This window comes from Myripristis murdjan, chromosome 20 (assembly GCF_902150065.1).
Source record: "Myripristis murdjan chromosome 20, fMyrMur1.1, whole genome shotgun sequence".
Classification (NCBI taxonomy): Eukaryota; Metazoa; Chordata; class Actinopteri; order Holocentriformes; family Holocentridae; genus Myripristis; species Myripristis murdjan.
The window spans coordinates 3,248,064-3,266,726 of NC_043999.1; the positions used below are offsets into that span (position 1 = coordinate 3,248,064).

Here is an 18,663-nt window from a genome sequence, read left to right on the forward strand (position 1 = left end):
TGAGTTAAAACATGAGTGACCAGTGGAACCAGTTCATCATTTTCTGATTCCTCAGCCGATACCTGAGATCTGAGGGAGCGGTGGGAGTGACCTCTCGGATCTCCACGTCGCCTTTCCCTGCTTCCTTTGCAATACATGAACCTGCAAACAAACCCGTCTCCTCCAGCTCCTCCTGTTTTCACATGTTCAGGCACAGGCACGTCAAACAAATTCACACTGAGCACTTTCCTACACCTGTTTACCTGAGGATGTCCAGCAAAACTGTCCAAATCAAAATCAGTTGTGCCTCTACAGAAAAAAACTGTCAACCAGAAATATGGGGAAAAAAAAAAAAAAAAACACAGAGGAGGGGAAAGAAATATGAAGGAAAAAAATCGTATAAGCCCCCAGTTTAATGGGAATCTGAGCGAAACATGAAGTGACTCATAAAGTGAAGGACGACCGGTGCCACAACAAATGCAGTCCCAAAAAAAAAACAGAGATTATTCTTCAGTTTACATGGAATAAACATATGGAAAAAAATAACTAACAAAACAAGGTTGAATTATCAAAAAAAAAAAAAAAAAAACACATTCACATCCAGGTGAGCCTGGGTCATAACAGCCTCTAATACGTTTCATTAATTATATTCTGCTTTACAGACCGGATGAGTCTGCTTTCCCTTAAAGAATTCAAACCATGTGCAGAAAAATCCAGCCGAGAAAATCTGGGAAGTGTGAGTCAGTGAGTGGGCGTGGCCATTTGGTCCGGAGTGATGTCACTACGCGCTCCAGTTTAAAGGGCCTTGTACGGTTTAGACACACGATTTCTAAATACAGAAACTGGCAGAATAATTCATCTCACATTTTCTCAGCTATTAGTTACAACGACTTGATTATTTCTTATGGAAGGGTGAGGGAAAGTCGTTTTGTACAATATGGGACTTTTAACACAAATAAACTTCCCCTTTAATGCGAAAAAGACCAGCGGATTTATTACCATTTTGTTGCATGATTTTGAAATTTTCGAGCATTTGTTTCAAAAATTGCGCCTAAGAAAGACCGACGGATCACGCCGAAGCCTTTCTAGGACGTTTACTAATCCCCAGGATTTAAACGGAGCGCACGATTACGAGTGGAGCAGTTACATTACAGCGTGTGTGCCGGAAAATGTCATTATTGATTTTGCTTTTCATTAATGAAGTGTGCAGATTTAGCTCCTGCTCTGGGTCCCTGCTGGTTGAGTTGCAGGGTAAATACCCGTGTCTTTGTGTTGACCTCGGCGCGGGGCGGCGCCCGGCACCGCGGGTTTTTATTAGAGCTTAAGGAGGATTAGGCAGCTACAAATGAAAATGTGCCATTATTAGCCTTTGATAGGGGGATTTTTCGGGCTGAATGTGGCCCGCGAACAGAGGCGGGGGATTACAGGTGGAGGGATTAGGAATGTTTCCCCACGTTGACTCCGGAGTGTGTTTGTGCGTGTGTGTCTGCATCCATGCATGTGTATTTTGATATATAAGTTTGTCAATTTTAACCCTTTTTAATAAAAATCACCTGCGATGGACTGGCGACCTGTCCAGGCTGTTTCCTTGCCTTCGCCCTATGAGCGCTGGGATTGGCTCCAGCAACCCCCCGCGACTCCCCGCGAGGATAAGCGGTTTAGAAAATGAATGAATGAATGAATAAAAATCACATATCATAGTTTCCCAGTTCTGATGTACGAGATGCACTAAAACTGTCCAGAAAACCTGTTGTGAAATTGAATCTCAGCAGTTTCAACCCAGTTTAGTTTTTCATTGAACTTGATCTTTTTCTTCATTTAGAGGCAGCAGTGTGTCGTGCTGAGTCATGGTTCACTCGGCTTTAAGGAGCTGCCAGCGCTCTGTGTTTTTAGTGTCTCATGATGATCTGCGTCATGTTTCAGAGGCTTTGCCAGTTTTATTCCAAGAGCAATAATGAATACGTTTGGTTTTTTGGCATGCAGATGGTCATAATGAATTTCGGCACGACACAGAACATGTTAGAGTTACATTTTCATGTGCACGTGTTTGTCTGTTTGTGTGCATCATGTTCTGCATTTATACCTACATCTGTGTGTGTGTGTGTGTGTGTGTGTGTGTGTGTGTGTGTGTGTGTGTGTGTGTTTCAGGCCTCCTCTGATGCGAAGCCTCCTCTACCCGACCCGTCATTCAACAGGAGATGTAGCTTGCTTGCCAGTGATGTAAGTACTCATGATGTTCATTAAACAAAATAAAATTAAAATAAAGCAAGAAAAATCTTTATTTTTATTTAAAATAACTAACTAACTAAATAAATTAAATAAATAACTTAAATAAAAAATACAAATAATAAATAAATAAATAAATTCTTTTTAAAAAATTAATTAATTATTTAAAAAATAAATTATTTAGAAATAAAATGAAAATAAAAAATAAAGTAAAACCAAGTAAAATAAAATAAAATTAGTTTAGTTTCCAGCAGGTCATTTCAAGTCCTCACCACGGTGGCCTGGGTTCAAATCCTGCGTGTCCTCCCCCCTCTCTCTCCAGCGCTTTTCCTTTCTCTCTGTCCATTTCGTTGTATTTTGTACAATGACAATAAAGCTTCTTCTTCGTTCACGACCAAATAAAATGACATGGCAGAAAAAAATGTGATAAAAAACGAAAACTACCTGTCATGCTGTGAGAGATTCAGTCTGAGGCAAGCCAAGAAGAAAAAAAAAAAAAAAAAAGAGTGCATTATTCATAACAGTGGACGACATGCAGCGTGTAACATGAAGCGTTAAGGCTGAATTTACTGACAGGGTTCCCTTCTGTCCTGGAAAACCTGGAAATCCTGGAAATTTGCGGACTAGTTTTCCAGTCATGGAAAACTCCAGAGCTTGTATCGCACAATGTAAACAACAAGTCGCACAATGCAAAAACATACTGAGAACATGCACACAGTTTTGAACTATTTGGTCATTTTCAGTCCAATTTCAATCATTCTGTTAAAGTACAACAGCAACTGAGAAACAGCAACATTCAAATACATCCGTCCTGTAAGACTGAAGTCTGTCTTCGAGTGTTTTAAATGAATAAATTCTGCCAAACTAAAATATTATCTTTTATTGAACATGTGCTGCAAATTCAAAGCAACGGTTTTGGCCTCATGCCTCCAGTTAGTGTTGACGTTGTGCTCTTCATGTTTGATGGAGGCGTTGCTTCCAGTTATTTCTGTCACATTTTGCTTTGTCGGGAGCAGCTTTTCTGGAAAACAAAGCAGATTAATCCCCACTAAGCACTAAACAGGGTCAGTGAGCTAATTTTATTTGGGAGCAGCGCTGGGACTCGGGCTGATTAAGAGCCGGCGCTCGGCTCACGTGGCGACCGGCTGCGAGGTTGAGCTTTACCGTTTTTCACAACGCAGACACGTCTTGACTTTTAGACAACTGGAGAAACATAAGCACCATCACCTCGAGCTGTACATGAAGCGCCGCGGCTCGGCGTGTCGCTGGTTTGGTTCTGGTCGGACAGCAGATTGGTAGATTTTGTGTAACGGCCCAAGAGAGGGAAGGAATTAATCCACAGATGACAAGCTGGCGGCTCCAATCTGTGACCGCCAGTCAATCTGGGCCCAAACCCACAAAACAAAAGGTGCTCAGCGGCACCTCGTCAGGTTTCCTCAGCTTTGGGAAGTACGCCAACTTGCTCACAGTGGGAGGATTTCACGGCACCGTTCAACTTGAAATTAAAACGGCTCTGGAAGTCGTTTAGATATTTGGGGTCGCCTCGTCCGGTCCAGATCGATTCCCAAAGCCGGTCCAGTTGGGTTTTTCCAAAGCAAGGTTGACACTAAAACAAAAACAAAAGCTAAAACCAGGTGTGAGAAGACATTAACAATATTGAAACGATGCAAAACTAAACTAAAACCAAACTAGACAGAAGATGTGTTCATTGTTGTTGTTGTTGTTGATATCGGCAAATATCGCATCGTCGTCCAGAGACTCGGCATGAAACTCGTGGTTTCCTCCCCCAGTTTCCATCTGTGAACGTTGCAGATCTGGTTTGTTGGTGAGCAGAAGGGAGACAGAAATAACAAACCTGCGTTATTTTTGAATGCAGGATTCAGCCTGGTCAGTGTTGTGTGGGAGAGAGAGGAAGAGAGGGAGGGAGAGAGAGGAAGAGAGAGAGAGAGAGAGAGTTTTATTCCACCTGCTTATATAAAACGATTGATTGCACAAAACAGATGAAAATTATGATCTTTTGTTTGGCATCCAAGAACAATCCCTGTGCTGTGCATCATTTCATATTAATAATAATAGTAATAATAATAATGATAATCATCTTTATTTATGTGGCAGCTTTAAAAACAGAGTTTGTAAAGAGCTTTGACGGATGCAGCAGAAGCAGAATAACAACAGAAAGACAGACAAGAGCGATAAAATAGCAACAAAATGAAGGTCAAATCAAGATTTAAGGTGAAAACAGGAAAGATTCAAAGCAGCGGAGAGGAAAACAGAGGGATGGTGAGAGATGAAGCCGGCAGAAAAGATAACTGCAAGAATAAAAGCAATAATAAATAGATAAACAGATAAAATAAAAAGACGACATCACATAAAGGCAGAGCCCGGATGGTTTTATGAAACTACAGGAGTGTCTTCTTGCTCAGGATGCAGCTGACGATGAGGATGATGACGATGACGATGACGATGACGATGACGATGACGATGATGATAATGATGATGATAATGATGATGATGATGCGTCACTCTGCTGGTTGTATCGATGCCTCACACTCCCACGTCCTCCAACATCACACCTCAGTCCCCTCGTTCGGTATTTCCCGTCGGGGCAAAGCTCAAAAGTGATGTTTTCCCCCCCGTTATTGAACGAAGGCGTCTGGGAGGCGGTTACCATGGCGACTGTATCGTACGCAGAGGACGCCGCAGAGCGAGCTGAGGCCTCGTCGCTGCGGCTCCTCGTGATTTGTTGGTCAATAAATGTGACACGCTGTGAAACCGACAGAACAGTGACAAAAATAAATAAAAATCATACTAATGTTGATTTATGTAACATGTTTCCAAAGACAGTGGGTCACAATCAAGAGTGATAACGGACAAAGCATAATAAAACAGTAATAAAAAGTAAACAGTCATAAAAAATGGTGATAGTAACAAGTTGCAAGAAAATAATAAAAGTAATACAAAATAATAAAAGTCAGAATTATTTAAAAAAAAAAAAAAAAAAAAAAAGCTTAAAAAGTAAGCTTTAAGAGGATATTTTCCATCGGCGGAAATCCCGGGGGGACAAGACCCCTCCATCCATAAAGATAGATTTTTTTATTATTTTTTTGCATTTTAAGTTGCATTATTTTGTGGCATAGTTTCATTTCATTGTCTTATTTGATCTAAAAGGGACAGTGTACAGCTCAAACATATACTGTATGTCACTATTTGATGCCATATCTTGCTTTGTTTTTTGTTGACAATAAATCCGTTTTTTGAAGAATAGTTTGATGTAGTTGGATTATTTAAGGTATTTCCTCTAGTTTTAGAGCTTCTTTTGAGTTTCTAGTTCTTGTAAAGCTGCTTTGATGGCCTGTAGTGGAAATAGAACAGTGAGCAAAGAAATTTGGTTAGAGGATTATTGCTTTTAATAGCATTATTTAAAACATATGAACATGCTGAGGGCTCAACACTGTACGGCAAATTTCAAAGGAGCGTAAGAGAGAAAGAGGGAGGTACAGTCGTGCCAGACAGCAATTTTTTCATGTCCCCCCCAACAATTACTCTCAGAAATTTTGCTGTTTATTGTCCTCCAATAATGAAATGGGATTTTCGCCCCTTATTTTAAAGATAGTGGTATCACCTGTTTCCCTCTCAAATAAAATTAATAAAAAAAAAAATCGGGCTGCATATTTTTGTCCGTACTCGACCCGAACTCAACAGACATTTGTTTTTTTTTTGGTTTTTTTTTTTTTGTGGCTGAATCTGATCCCCTCGTCCTGCTCGTCCTCCATCACTCGCTCACATTTACCGCCTGAAACAGCCCACGTGTTGCCTTCAGTGTCGGCACGTAAACTCCAGCGCTGTACAGGAGGTCACCCATCACCGTCCATCGTTTTTCACGTAGTATCAGCGACGTGACCGAACCCGAACCTGGAGATCCTGATTGGTCCCAACGGGCCCGGGTCGGGTATCCACACTCTTACACACACACACACACACACACACACACACACACACACACACACTGAGGTGCGTGCTCCTCCCTGCAGGTGCAGTACAAGCAGGACTTTGAGAAGATGAAGGGTCAGAGTCTGTTTGTTCCCGGAGCCGAGCTCGTCCACTCCAAGAACATCAGCGCTGTCATATCTGAGGTCTGCACGCACACACTCACACTCACACACACACACACACACACACACTCACACTCTCTCTCTGTGTATCGATCGGTTGTATTGATCCGTCTCTGTCCCCAGCTCTTTTTGTGTAAGCAGAAACACTGAGCAATTAGTTGTTGATTGACAAATTAATTAACAGTTTGACTTGTCTCTAATGAGCATCTCTCTGTCTATTGACCAGTTTTTTTTTTTGTTTTTGTTTTTTTTTTTGTACTCATTTTGCTTCTGTGTCTTTTTTTTTCAGTCCAAATACAAGGAGGACGGGAAGAAGGAGGCGTCTCTCTCCCTCTACTCCATCCTGCCTGAGACTCTGGAGACCCAACACGCTCGAGAGGCTTCAGAGCTGCAGAGCGAGGTGCTTCACACACACACACACACACACACACACACGCACACACACTCCGCCCCGGAGGCACACACATCTGAGAAGCAGAACGTTTAATTTAAACTTATCAAAGAGTGTGTGAGTCAGATTTGGCGACGAGCCTCCAGAACGGCTGAAGAAGTGGCCAAGTTTATTTTTTGGAACTATTTTAGGTGAGCAGCTGCGTATTCATCCTCCGAGGTTTAAAGTTTTAAGTTAAGTTTTTTTTTTTTGGTTTTTTTTTTTAAATAGAATTGCTTGAAGTCAGAGGCCTGGCCCCCGCAGGAGGGCACAAGGAGAGGATTTTCAGAATAAGAGTTTAAATGCATTGAATTACTAAATGTGAAGCACGAGAGAAAATCAAGCTAAAATGTTGTGGGAGGAAAGACAAAACACAACGTAAGATCTCTTAAAATTGTCAAGAGCTAAGCCTTTCTTGGCTAAATATAAAGGAAACGGTGAATTAAAAAAAATCAATGCACACCTGATTTTTTTCTTAAATAAAAGCTGCTATTCACTTGAAAGCTGGAGATGAACCAAAAAATAAAGGCCGGCTCCAAAATCGTTATCTACTTTCTGCTAACTGGAACCAAAAACGGTTCCTTGCAGTGATGCCATAGAAGAACCATCTCTGGTTCCACAAAGAACCTTTTAGCAGAAGTTTTAGACACCAAATTTAAGCGTGATTTTGTTCTATGATGCTCCTCAAAGTCTTGGAGTCCTGATGGTATTTTAGAGGAATTCTGAAGCATTTTTATCGATTCTTAAGTGATCAAAAAGGGTGAAATTAAGCAGCAAATCAGTGTAACACGGTGCTGCAAGGCTGCAGGCGAACAGCCCACCAGCACGGAGACCACCTGACCAGGTGCTTTCATTTGCTCAGTCACCAGAGGAGGCGTCGTGTTTCAAAACTACGCAGTTCATCAAAGGAATAAAAGAAATAACAGTAACCGATGAAAAAAAATGCATATATTTTTTTCACTTATGTCTTGCAGCATCCAAAAATGATGTCACAGTCACCATTTTGATAATCATTTGAGTGTTTTAGTCATTTATCAAGAAATATCGCCTGATTCCAGCTTCATTACGTTTACCTTTTCTCTGTTCACATCTTTATAAAATTAATAGTTTGGGTTTTTTGGCTGCTGGTCAGATTGAGAAAGACATTTTGAAGATGTCTAGAATACATGAGACTTTTTTTTATTTTGTATTCTTTGTACTCGTTATTCTATTAATTAGGAAAAAAAAAATCACTAGATCATAGGACAATGAAAACAGTGTCCAGTGATGGCCTCAGTACTGATGCAGAAGTTTTTCAGCTCTGACAAGAATAAAATCCAGGGAAAAGATTTTCAATCAAAATCTCAATATTTGTGAGGATTTTGACATTTTTTTTCTGACTATTTCTGAGATTTTTTGGGGGGATGGTCAAATTTAATCATCGAGGAGAATATTTCCAAATTTAAATATGAAAAAAGGCAGTATTGGTGTGACTTTTGAAACAAACAAATCGGTGGAAATGTACATGTGTTTTCTCTTCCAGATTATGCGCTGGTCGTAGCAGTAATCTGATTATAATCTGCCGTCACCCTCTCTTCCAGATTAAGTACAAGGGGAACGTGAAGACGGAGATTTCCTCGTCTCTGTACTCTCAGCTGCCGGAGACGACGGAGACGCAGTTTGTGAAGGAGCTGAGCGAGATGCTGAGCGAGGTCAGACGGGATTACAAACCAATTCATTAAAGGGGAATTAAGTCATTTCTGACCTCCGGCTGTGCTGGAGATTTGTGTAGGAGGAGACTCAAGTCACTGTTATATAATTTTTTTATCAGGTAAGAAAACGTTAGCTCCCCTCCTCTGAACCGTTGAGGAGGATTTGCTCACTTCTCCTTCACAGTTTTAAAAGTTAAAGGTGCATTACGTAATCGGTGACCCAAGATTAACACATCATCGTTTAAAATACCAGAATAATAAAATGGCTTCATCATTTTCCTTTTTGGCCTGAAAACGAGACTTAAACAGGAAAAAGGCCGGAAAGTGACCTCTGATCAATAACCATATCGACCCTCCAGATTTTGATCTTCACACTTTTTGGTTTTTGCTCTCCTCTCTGCAGAACAAGTACAAGGAGGAAGGTAAAAAGGAGCTGAGCAGCAGCCTGTACTCTCTGCTCCCTGAGACCACAGAGACGCAGCTCGCCAGGACCGTGCACGAGTTCCAGAGCGAGGTACTCGAACCCGAACCGCTCAGCCAACAGCAGCGACTCGTCCTGGGACGCTTTTGTCCACATCGCATCAGAGGTGTAAACAGACACGTGACCCAGGACGCACTGAAGGACCGCCCACTCAGCTGGCGTCCTCTGTCTTGTCCAGCCCGACACCCCGACACCGGCCGGACCGACACTTTCCAATAGAAAAAAGTGCAGTTCGGCTATAAAGCAGCTGGTTAATGAAGAAAAACTCCCCTTAATAAGACACGAGCTCCCCTAAAAACATGAGGCAAGAAATATTTGGGATGAATTGACGACATGCAGGTGTTTTTTCTCCAAAAATTAGGAGGTGGCCGCATTTCTTAAATTTTGTGGCCCAGTATGATTAAACACATTCTTTCTAACCCCACATGCAATAGACTTACTACAGGAATATTACAGAAATATTACAGACAACAGTGTGAATGTGTGCGTTGCAGTTACTACAGAAATATTACAGAAAAATTACAGAAATATTACAGGCGGCAGTGTGAATGTGTGCGTTGCAGTTACTACAGAAATATTACAGAAATATTACAGAAAATTACAGAAATATTACAGGCAACAGTGTGAATGTGTGCGTTGCAGTTACTACAGAAATATTACAGAAATATTACAGGCGGCAGTGTGAATGTGTGCGTTGCAGTTACTACAGAAATATTACAGAAATATTACAGAAATATTACAGGCGGCAGTGTGAATGTGTGCGTTGCAGTTACTACAGAAATATTACAGAAATATTACAGGCGGCAGTGTGAATGTGTGCGTTGCAGTTACTACAGAAATATTACAGAAATATTACAGAAAAATTACAGAAAAATTACAGGCAACAGTGTGAATGTGTGCGTTGCAGTTACTACAGGAATATTACAGAAAAATGACAGAAATATTACAGGCAGCAGTGTGAATGTGCGTTGCAGTTACTACAGAAATATTACAAAAAAATTACAGAAATATTACAGGCGGCAGTGTGAATGTGCGCTCGTTTCACCGTCCTCTGGGTTTAGTTTTCTTTTTCTTCTTTTTTTTTAAACCTTGTCTGTCATGTCAGAGCAATGACGGTGCGAGAGGCGACATTCACGGGTCCAGCCTGTAATAATTCATAAATGTGAAATACGACTAAAGTAACTGACAGCGCATTAAAATGAGGCTGGAGTGAACAGGAACGTCTTCTTTTGTCTTTTGTAAATGCCGTGTTAGTTTTATGTTATTAAGTGATTTATTTTATGTGGAAAGACGACCAGTTCGGTAAGAATTTCCTTGTGTGGTGTTACTGCTGATTTGCATATAGAGCGGGAAACTGAGATCCGATCACAAGTGGACAGGTGAGATGCAGGTTAAGCCAAATGTTGATGCCAGGTGTGAACAGACGGGCTGAGAGCTGTGATCACCACACACACACACGTTAACACCAGGTGTGCCTCGCTCTGTGTGTTACCTGTGGCCTGATGCACCTGCAGCGGCTCAGCTCTCACCTGTCCTGCTCCTGTCTGTCCGGCAGGTGCGGTACAAGGCGGAGGGCAGGAGGGCGTCCGCTATCTCCCTGTACTCTCAGCTCCCGGACACTCCGGAGATCCAACACGCCATGGAGGTGTCGCAGCTGCAGAGCGAGGTGCCCGCACACACACACACACACACACACACACACACACACACACTCACACACACACACACACAGGAGTCCAAGTCGAGTCACAAGCATGACCCTATGAAATCCCTTTTCATTTCTTCCTTTATTTTTTAACCAATTTTTAGGATTGGAGCACATTTTGTCATCAGAAAGTCCAGTCATGTGGCGGATCAATACAATTTTAACAATTCAATAAGAAAATACTCAAAATCTTATGAATATCACTGAATTTTTTACGCAACATTGCACTGTTTGTTGCTTTTGTAATCAAAGAAACGGCTTGTGTCATCCTCAAAGTATAAATTTAATAAAGATATGAACGGAGAAAAGGATCTCAGAGAATCAGACAGTTTGGCGATTTTACCGAATTAATGTAAAACAAACAAACAAACAAAAAAAACAGATTCATTTTGTGTTCATCATTTAATGGATTAAACTCTGGTTGCGGCTACATTTTCATTCCCTTCCAAGCTGCAGCCTTTTTTTTTCCCCCAGTCCAGTTTATATATTTTGTTTTAACAATATTTTAATTGATCACAAGCTCTGCCATAAAGTATCTGTACTCAAAGTTCGCGAGAGGCATTGGAATATGAGTAAAACCGGACAGATCTTAAATGAAAAACTCTTCTGTTAACACTTACAAAGGCAAGCTACAAAAGATATGCACATCGCAAAAAAAGAGGTGTAAAGATAATAAATCACGCTGGATATCGAGAGCACATGGACCTTTTGTTTTTAATGCCACACACATTGAAATTTACAGACTTAGTTTAGACTTTAGAGCGTCCCAGGTTTTATATGAGGTGATAATGTTCAAAAGCTGCTCCCTGGCAGAGAGGGGAGAAATCTTATTTACAACAACCTAAAAGCGTGTGCATCTCAGTTTGTGTGGTTGGAACAGCCTTGATGTGCAATAACTTAAAAAAAAAAAAAATCAAATGCAGCTACAAACAATTATTAATGGACAAATATAAAGTGGAGGAGCTTGAAAAGTAGAAAAAAATGTGATTGTGTATTTTTCTCTTGTGTTTTATTTCCTTCCCGAACGCAGCATGTTGTGTTTTCTCCACTGTTTGATGTTTTTGTATCTTACATTTGCTGAGGTATTTGCTGGATCTGTTTGAGAAAAAAAAAGATCAAATCAAATAATATTTGAACAACATGGTCAGAGGAAAATATTCGTCTGTCTTCCAGGTGAATTATCGGCCCAAGCTGCTGGCCAGAGGAGCTCCGTCCTCGCTCTACTCCACGCTGCCCGACACCTCCGAGATCCAGTTCGCCAGGGAGATGACCGAGCTGCAGAGCGAGGTGCTGCACACACACACACACACACACACACACACACACACATGCACACACGTGCACTGTGAGAAGGAGTCGAAACCTCTTCTTATTTATTCCAAGGCCTTTTCATTATATCAGCCCATCCTGAGCAGTTTTACTTAGTTGTGTGTAAGTGTATGTGAGTGTGTGTGTTTGTTACTATTTTAATGACTATTTCAGATATTTGGAGGGTGATATCAGTGCCAGTATTTTTGGACTGAAGCTGCGAGTGTTGGGTTTTTTACCAACATGCAGTATATTTGAATTTGACGGCTGTGTTGCCAAAAAACGCCCCAAACAACATCCAACAAATAGTGAATGTATTCAGTGTTTTTCTCTGCTATAAATAAGGATGAAATGCTAAATTGACCTGTTGCTGTTTCTGTTAAAGAAATATTTCAACGTTTTGAGCAGAATACCGTTTTCCTGACTTCCCCAGACTGAGACCAGATGTTGTACACCAGTGGTTCAGTTCCTATGGGTAGCATTTCATGTTAGCATAGCATAAAGACTTGAAGTCTATGGGGGTTGTTAGCCTTGCTCCATCAAAGTAAAAAAAAATAAACCTTACAGCAACTGTCTGATTTCAAATCCACATGATCCACTGTGTGAATCTGCTGTAAAGATTATTTTTTCACTTTGATGGAGCCAGGCTAACGATTCCAATAGACTTCAAGTCTTTATGCTAAGCTAACACAAAAATGCTACCCATAGGAGCTGAACCACTGGACGTACAGAGGGGGAAATGGTGTCCAACATCTGGTCTCAGTCTGGGGAAGTTGTAGAAAGGGGTATTCTGCCTTAAATGTTGTAGTATTCCTTTAACATGACAGATGTGTATCCCTTGCAGAGTAAATATAAAGAGGACGGGAGGAGGAGCGTCTCTCAGAGCATCTACTCTCAGCTGCCGGAGACTGTCCAGACTCAGTTCGCTAAAGCTGTGTCCGAGCTGCAGAGCGAGGTGAGCCGGAGCGCGTCTCCATGTTATCACCACGGTCCATAATCGCAAAATTCACCTGAATGCATCTTCAAAGTAAAATACTGCTTGGAAATGTTGTTTCATTTTCACATGTTGTATCTCCACGATACAGTACAGTTGATTTATCGCCATTCACTCATTCATTCATTGAGTGATTTGTTTTTTTATCATTTTTTTTCTTTGCTTTCTTCCTCAGTTTATGTTTTTGTTGTTTTTTACAATCCTCAGGCGTTTTTCCTCCTGATATTTAAATGTTTTTTTTATTTCTGTTCTTTTGTCTTTAACATTTGCAGACCAAGTACAAGGAGGCGGGTAAGAAGGAGGTGAACTCCTGTTTGTACTCGCTTCTCCCTGAGACTTTAGAGACGGTCCACGCCAAGGAGGTATCGGAGCTGCTCAGCCAGGTAAAAAAAAAAAATTAAAAAATTAAATCACAAATAGACAAATGTGTCAGAGCTGTTGTGACTTTCTCTTAAATTTCAGTGACTGACCTGAATCTTTGTTGATATTTTAAAGGAGACGAACGATAAGTTAATCTGTATTCCTCAAAACTCTGCCTCACATTTATCTATCTATATATATTTTTATTACTTCCTTGCTAAATTTTAATCCTGTTGCGTCAGGCTTGGCAGCAGCACTGTCACATTATTTCTTGCTCAATTTAATTTTTAGATACTTTTTTATTTTCCAAAATGAGCGTGTCCTCCACTTTGGACGGAAATCTACATGTGTTAGAGTCTGATTGGCTTTCATTTCTCTGCGAATTTCTCATTCAACTCCAGAAAGCGCCCCCCTGCTGGGCAGTCTGACGTTTAAAAGATGTTTAATCGATGTGCTAAGGTTCAATTCAGTTGAGGAACTGATGTCAACACAAAGTCAGATTTCATTTTAACATGCCTACCAACTGTTATACACATCTTTCCAAATGATGTCCTTCAATTTAAAGTCTAATACATTTTGTTTAAGATAAAATTTGCATAAACACCTAACCATATTAGATGTATATTAAACATAAATTCAGTTAATTAATTAAAGAGCCGTGATGTGATGGAGAATTTACACGGAGTGACAGAGTCCATGTGAAGAGGAAGGCGTGGTGACGGAGGGTCAAACACATCGACCTTCTCATGAGAGACCAGAAGTCAAATCCACGTCCACATTAGGGTGGCCATACGTCCGGATTTAGGCCGGACAGTCCGGAATTTAAATGCCTTGTCCGGCGTCCAGCGCAGCCTCAAGCCGGACGCTTATTTGTCCTCCTTTTTGGAGTTGCACTTGAACGCAACGCTGGCCCGGACTGTACATCGATATCAGTCATATTTTTCGTCATAGACTCCAGAAAGTGCATTAATTGGATGCGCGTTAGTTTTTCTCCTCCTGCGCTGCTGTGTGCTCATGCCGGAGTGCGTGTGTGTGGCGCTGTCTGAAGTCTGGAGTCACTGGCTAACAGCAGCACACTGGCTTAGCTTGTCTATTCAGAGAAGAGGTATCACTTCGGCTTATTTTTCAATCTATGTTATCACATGCATACTACTGCTCATTCATTGGTAGCTGAATTGTTAGGTCTGTTTGATAAGTAATTAACATTTTTAAAATAATAATTTAAAATATTGTTAAATAAAAAAAAAAAAAAGCCAACATGATGCAGGTCAACGACTAAAAAAGAATATTGACTAAAACTATTGACTAAAACTAGACTAAAATACTTTGGATTTTCTTCGACTAAAACTAGACTAAAATGCCAAGACTTTTCGTCGACTAAAATGTGACTAAACAAAAAAGAATTCAAGTTGACTAAATATGACTAAAAGTAAAAAGGGCATTTGACACTAGACTAAGACTAAAACTAAATTGAAAATAGCTGATGAAATTAACACTGGTGGACCTGACTCACTCAAAACGAGATGCTGACTCTGTTTCCTCTGGTTTTACACGCTTCAGGAAGATAACATTTGCTAATGTTAGCTACCATCACTAGCTAAAGTCTCCTCACCTTTACCTTAATCTTAACCTTAACTATACCCTAACCCTAACCTTAACGTCTAGGTAAACTAAGTGTTTTAGCTAAAATTAGCCAACAAGCTAGGAAGCTAATGATTAATTAATGCTAAGAAGCTAATGTTGACACTGACTGTGTTTCCTGTGGTTTATTACACACTGTGGCATCAGATCAGGTCGGCTCCCATGTGTATAAAAGCAGGGTTGGACAAAACAGAAATCGTATTGTTTCCTTCTCATCTTACCGCCTTTATCCGTTCGTTATTCCAGGTAAAGTACAAAGAAGACGGTAAAAAAGAGATGAGCGTCAACTTGTACTCTCTGCTGCCCGAGACCATCGACACCCAACACGCCAAAGAGGTGTCCAACCTGCAGAGCGAGGTGTGCAACCAACTGCGTTTCCTGTCAAAATAAAACTGTGTATTACATGTGTTTAGTGCTGCTGCTGGTCAGTGCATTCACCAAGTCAACACCTATTCTGACAAACAGCGGCCAGAGTAGAATAAAACTACTGACTCACACTGACTCTGACAGCAAGAACAACCAAAACTAAATCCAAACATTTTCAAACAGTAAAAACTGAACTGAGACCAGCAAACCCATCTTTGTAGTAATTCAGATTTTTGCTGTTTTGATTCGTGCTCTTTTTGAAACCAGTTTCTTTCACAAGCCGCTACGAGCCGCAGACGGCCGGCGAGCTGCTGCACAGTGTTTTACCTGAATCAAACAGTGATTTAATTTGTAATTTGAAAAGCGTGTGGCAGCTCAGTCGGCTGCTGAGTTGTGGTCAGCACATAGGGTAGCACAGAGACGGGTCACCTGTAGTCCTGAAACGAGGAGATGCACCTGGTGGAGATCTGCCCTCTACCAAGTGCACACCTCTATTTTTTATTTTGAAATAATAATCTATGATTTCTTCACATAAACATTCAAACACACAGCGATATGTGGAATATAAAAAAGCCAAGGAACACAGTAATCACCGCTTTTAGTCTCTTTTTGGTTATTATTGAGCAAAGGAATCTGCATCTGCATCATTTCCTCATTGATGTCTTTGATTCAGAGGAAGAAAAACAATAATAGTTGACAGTAAATGAACTGATTGCCGTGTCCTGCAGGTGAAGTACAAGGAAGGTCTGAAGGAGAAGATTCAGAGCAGTTTGTACCACCAGCTGCCAGAAACCACAGAGACCCGGCTGGCCAAACAACTGACGGAGCTGCAGAGCGAGGTCGGTATATCAGTAAAAATGGAAGCATTACATAAATCAGTATGTATATTTAGACGTCCAACTCTCGTGTACAGGCGAAGCATCACACCAGTCCTCCATCATGCCTCCGCCCTGCAGCCCACTCTGAATCCAGCCCAACACCAAATTTAATCACATTTTGTTTTTATAGCTCGTCTCATACAACACTGGTTTAAACCCACAGATAAAGAAGACCATGCTCATGAAAAAAACAAACAAACAGAAACACCCATAAAAGAATGTTTTAATACGAAATTCATGTTTCCCAGATGGAAGAATAACTCAGCATGACCGCTTTGTGTCTTCTGTCAGCTGAAAAAGAGAGAAATTTGCGACTCTTTAAACGTTTTTGTCCAGTCGCAGTGAAGCAACAAGCAGTGAAATCGATGCGTCTGCGGTGGCTGTGTCTTTACCTTTTTATTAAATGAGGTATTTCACAGTCGTTTCTGTTATTAAAGGGAATAACTCTGCATCCCGTGGCCTGCTGAGAGCTGCTCTCCATCATCCCGCGGTGCCACTTCATCTCTCTGCTGCGTTTTGAAGCATCTCTCAGCCGCTCAGCGCTCAGCCACGCCGAGCTTTCACACAAAATCAGACCCACTGGAGCCATTTATATTCATAGAGCTTATGTAATGAGTTGTGACCAAACCATTCCTGTTTTTAGTGGTGATAACTCAGTCCTGATGTACCACTCACATTGTGTATTTTTAAAATTTAAATGTACCAGTGGTGTGTGTTATATTAGCATTATTTTAGTACGATTTATGCATCAGAATTGTACAAAATTGTTCATAGCCACACTTCGTTGTCATTAAACTTTTTTTTTAACACATCATGCATTGAATCATGTTGTGACAGAAGCATATCGTCCTGTAACTAGACTAAAAATAAAATGCTTTTTAAAAAAAGTGTTATGTGCTCATGTTTACAGGCAAAGTATAAAGAGGCCGGTAAGAAGGAGGTGAACACCTGCCTGTACGCTCTTCTTCCTGAAACCCTGCAGACACAGCACGCTAAAGAGGCTGCAGAGCTGCTCAGCGAGGTACAAAACACCATCGCTTCTGAAAGCAGTAGTTAAAAATGTATCTTAAAGCAGATTAATGCATAAAAATCCACTTCAGTGTAAAGTAATACTCTGACTTCCCCAGAGACGAGATGTTTGACGAGATGTTTGATACCATTTCCACCTCTGGACATCCGGTGGTTCAGTTCCTATGGGTAGCATTTCCTGTTAGCTTAGCATAAAGACTTGAAGTCAATGGGAGTTGTTAGCCTGGCAAAGTCAAAGTGAAAAAAAGAAGAAAAAAAAAAACTCACAGCTGCTGTGAAGCTGTCTTATGTGCTCAGTGGATCATGTGGATTTGAAATACACGACTTAGAAGAGTGGTTTGAGGAGAAGTTAATTTGTGGTGGATCTTCCTCTTCCTTCAGCGGTGCACGGATCATTGCACCAGGCGGAGGGATACATGTGTTCGGCGGTTATAGTTCCACCATTTAACTTCTCCTCAAACCGCCTGAGCTTTTAAAAACAAGTTCCAAGATGTGTATTTCAAACACACGTCTTGGGTGGAGCCAGGCTAACGACTCCCATAGACTTCAAGTCTTTATGCTAAGCTAACAGGAAATGCTACCCATATGAACTGAACCACTGGACGTACAGAGGAGAAAATGGTGTCCAACATCTTCTCTCACTCTGGGGAAGTCGGAGAAAGGTGTTTTTGCCCAAAACGTTGAATATTCCATTAATAGTGGATATCCAGTATCATCTTAATTATGTCATGCTCAGGGTTCGCTGACCTGTTATCCTTCAGTTTTGTCATTATCATTCAGGAAAGCCTAAACGAACTGTGGTTGTATTGCTAATAAACGCCTCTCTGAAATTATTTTCTAAATTCTGAATTGCTTTCTGAATGGGTTTTGGCCAAGATTAATTCACATCGTCATGTGTGCCTCCTTTAGATCAAGTACAAGGAGATCGGTAAGAAGGAGATCTCCAGCTCGCTGTACTCCACGCTGCCCGACACGACAGAGACCAGCTTCGCCCGGGAGTTGAGCGACATGCAGAGCGAGGTGCCGACTCCTAGAAATAAACCCAATGTGTGAGATTCTACTGGAATATCAGATTTCTCTCTCAATGCATTTGCTGTAGTTGAAGTGAATGCGCTCTGACAGCATGAGGAGAGACACAAGATGATGTATGAGATTCACACAAAGTGAGATGAGATCGTATTTCAGTATTTTTCAACATTATTTGTCAGCATTTATTTAGTATTGATCCAGAATCTGATGGGATGAGATGAAATTTTGCTTTCTCTTAATTATTTGCACCTCTCGTTCACATAAGTGGAGTCACTCGGCACACAATGACATGAAAGGTACAGAAAATATTATATTAGTCCTTTGAAACCAGAGCAACCTGACTTGATTTCTTTCAAAAACATGGGGAAAAAGCCAGTTAGCAACTTATTAAAAAAAAAAAAAAAATACAAAAAAAAAAATACAAGAAATTAGAA

At 40.8% G+C, this 18,663-nt stretch overlaps 2 protein-coding genes across 2 annotated transcripts in view; both read left to right on the forward strand.

The window, feature by feature from the left end:
- nebl (nebulette) overlaps positions 1 to 18,663 on the forward strand; it is a 174,541-nt gene that overhangs the window by 63,155 nt on the left and 92,723 nt on the right. The window lies entirely within an intron of this gene.
- LOC115378993 (nebulin) overlaps positions 11,826 to 18,663 on the forward strand; it is a 93,753-nt gene continuing 86,915 nt past the window's right edge. Inside the window, exons 1-7 of the mRNA XM_030079622.1 lie at positions 11,826 to 11,911; positions 12,777 to 12,887; positions 13,199 to 13,309; positions 15,174 to 15,284; positions 16,022 to 16,132; positions 17,082 to 17,192; positions 18,110 to 18,220. Coding sequence (XP_029935482.1) covers positions 11,891 to 11,911; positions 12,777 to 12,887; positions 13,199 to 13,309; positions 15,174 to 15,284; positions 16,022 to 16,132; positions 17,082 to 17,192; positions 18,110 to 18,220 — 687 coding nt within the window. The 5' untranslated portion in view covers positions 11,826 to 11,890. The remainder of the gene's footprint in view (positions 11,912 to 12,776; positions 12,888 to 13,198; positions 13,310 to 15,173; positions 15,285 to 16,021; positions 16,133 to 17,081; positions 17,193 to 18,109; positions 18,221 to 18,663) is intronic.